The sequence below is a fragment of the Cebus imitator genome, unplaced genomic scaffold, assembly GCF_001604975.1.
Source record: "Cebus imitator isolate Cc_AM_T3 unplaced genomic scaffold, Cebus_imitator-1.0 Scaffold66, whole genome shotgun sequence".
Taxonomy (NCBI): Eukaryota; Metazoa; Chordata; class Mammalia; order Primates; family Cebidae; genus Cebus; species Cebus imitator.
In genome coordinates, this window is record NW_016107381.1 from 5768746 (window position 1) to 5771674 (window position 2929).

A 2929-nucleotide genomic window follows, 5' to 3' on the forward strand; every position below is an offset into this window, starting at 1 on the left:
AAAAGAAAACATCAGACAAAACCAGAAAACAACAAACTTACATATCGACTATGGGATACCACAAGATTAGAAGAACGGTTGGGAAAAGGCCCAAAGGGGTTTGGTATCCCCTGAGGCCGAGACTGGGCTTCGAACACGCTACAGAGCATTGCCAGCGTCTGAACATCCCGGAGCTGGCAATAATGAGCCAACCTGAGGAAAAGGTGAGAGGAAAGAAAACAAGTGAACAGGAGGGATTGAGGAAGGAAAAACGATCACAGTCATGCTGGGTTACTGCCACAGGCGTAGGACGGGAGCATTCTTGAATCTGCCTCAAAACCCCCCATCAGGAAATGGGGCTTTCTACAGATCCAGCAGTTTGACCTACTTTTGAGTTTGCCTAGACTTGCTTTGGAATATAAGGCATCAACGTATTACAAATGATCTAAAGGACACATTTGAAAACCTCTGGTTGACATTCAGGCATGGGCTTAAATGTGAACGCAGCTTCTCCAAGAACTAAGTAGACTAACCTGACATCTGAGCAAGGCAAGAGATGCTCCCTCTGTCTCCCCAGCTCCAAAGAAGAATCACGCTGCTTTTGGAGGATTCCCATACACGTCATTTATATAACTTAAAGCTGTATGAAGGAGCTCAGAGGACACTGGGCCACCACAGTATGCTAGCAGGCAATAGACCCTGGGGTGCAGTTATGAAGATGAGCTATGAAGTAAGAACAACTGGCCGGGTGTGGTGGCTCACACCTGTAATCCCAGCAGTTTGGGAGGCTGAGGCAGGTGGATCACCTGAGGTCAAGAGTTCAAGACGTGCCTGACCAACATGGAGAAACTACTTTTCTACTAAAAATACAAAATTAGCCAGGTGTGGTGGTGCATGTCTGTGATCCCAGCTACTCGGGAGGCTGAGGCAGGAGAATCGCTTGAACCCAGGAAGCAGAGGCTGCACTGAGTCAATATTGTGCCACTAAACTCCCGTCTGGGCAACAAGAGCAAAACTGTCTCAAAAAAAAAAGGTAAGAACAACAGGGATTGTTTCTACCCTTCATAATCTCCTCTGTCCCTTCAGGAAGATTAATCTAGAATGTGAGAAAGGAATCAAAGGGGCTTTGCCTTTGAGAATGAGTAATAGTACTGTCTTCCTATCACTAAATGTCTAGCATTTGTGTTTTCACACTCACTATCGTATTCGAGTTTTACACCAAGTAGGGTGAGCAAACCTGATCATCCCTGTGTTAACGATAAGGAAGCGGAAGATGAACACGTGTCCCAGGGTGGCCTTGAGTCACAAATAAAACAAACCTCAACCTGAAGGCAGGAGTGATTCTCTACCCAGGCCCTGGGCCTCCAAGTTATGGAGATTCAAGGGGTTTTATTTGGTGTTAAAATTATTTTGTACAGTATGTCCCAGTTTTCCATGTGTCAGTGCAATGAACTAAACACAAAATCAATGTTTTCTAGAATTGCCTAAAAGGGTGAAAGCATCATGCATAGTCTTTGGCAGACATGAACACCAACACGCCATTCTCCAATCCATTATCGAGGGTGAGACCCTATAGCTCTCAAGAAGAAACTTACCAACTCATGAGCTTGAACTCCTGTGTTCAGACTGATGTGATTTATGGACTAAAGCATGAATCTCTAAAGGATACATGCATCTTAGGGGTCTCAAATCTTTGTCATAGATGACAAGTATTGTATAGTTCTGTGTGCTCTAAGAAGTTTGTTCTGTACAGAAACCATTTCAGCACTTAAAGGAAAGATCCCATTCCTTTCTCTCATTCCTCAAGCCTTTGCACCCTTATCTTAGGTGATGACATCTAAAGTGTTTACAGACTGAAAATGGACATCACTCATTTTTCTCACTTTTAGCTCTCAAAACCTACAGGGACTCCAGCAGCTGCCGCCCGAATGGATGTCGAGCCCAGGGTGTTTCCAAATCTGGGTCAGATTTCGGACCAAGGCAAAGATCTGTAGCTACCGTAGCCAGCGACCAAACCTGGACAGATCAAAGAGAAATACAAACTCAAACTGGGAAGGACAGGAATGGAAACATGAAGCAACCCCACCTGTCCTCCAAATAAAACCCGCTGCCTTGCTACTCTGAGGACAGCAAAAGCTGGAAGCTTATTGAAATGCAGAAGTTTAGGGCCCATTTAGACCTACTGAATCAGCGTTTACATTTTAACCAACTCCTTAGGGGACTTAAGTGCACTCCAAGGTTTGAAGAAACACTAGCCTTAAAAACATTTCATTAAGCAACTTCAGAGAAATGACAGTGTAATAATTTCAACGGGTCATCTACTTAGCCACTAACTCGCATGACTTTTTATTTTATTTTTTTGAGACAAGAGTATCACCCTGTCACCCAGGCTGGAGTGCCATGGCATATCACAGCTCACTGTAACCTCTGCCTCTTGGGTTCAAGTGATCCTCCTGCCTCAGCCTCCTAAGTAGGTAGGACTACAGGTGTGAGCCACTGCACCTGACTAATTTTTATATTTTTAGTAGCAATGGAGTTTCACCATTTTGGCCAGGCTGGTCTCAAACTCCTGGCCTCAAGTGATATATCCACCTCAGTCCCCCAAAATGCTTGGATTACAGGTGTGAGCCACCACATCCAGCCTCAAATAACTTTTTGAAATGCTGCTTCAGGCCAGGTACGGTAGCTCATGCCTGTAATCCCAGCTCTCTGGGACACCGAGGCGGGTGGATCACTTGAGGTCAGGAGTTCGAGACCACCCTGGCCAACTCGGCGAAACCCCGTCACTACTAAAAATACAAAAATTAACCAGGCGTGGTGGTGCATACCTGTAATTCCAGCTACTTGGGAGGCAGAGACAGGACAATTGCTTGAACCTGGGAGGCTGAGGTTGCAGTGAGCCAAGATCACACCACTGCACTCCAGCCTGGGCGATAGAGCCAGACTCTAT

At 45.5% G+C, this 2929-nt stretch overlaps 1 protein-coding gene across 6 annotated transcripts in view; it reads right to left on the reverse strand.

Moving 5' to 3' along the window:
• Positions 1 to 2929, reverse strand: part of WDR59 (WD repeat domain 59) — a 108649-nt gene that overhangs the window by 5136 nt on the left and 100584 nt on the right. For all 6 annotated transcript variants that reach the window (XM_037739265.1, XM_037739264.1, XM_017530567.2 and 3 more), the window contains 2 exons: positions 1883 to 1995; positions 42 to 192 (listed from right to left, as the gene is read on the reverse strand). In XM_037739265.1, the coding sequence (XP_037595193.1) occupies positions 42 to 192; positions 1883 to 1995 (264 nt within the window). The remainder of the gene's footprint in view (positions 1 to 41; positions 193 to 1882; positions 1996 to 2929) is intronic.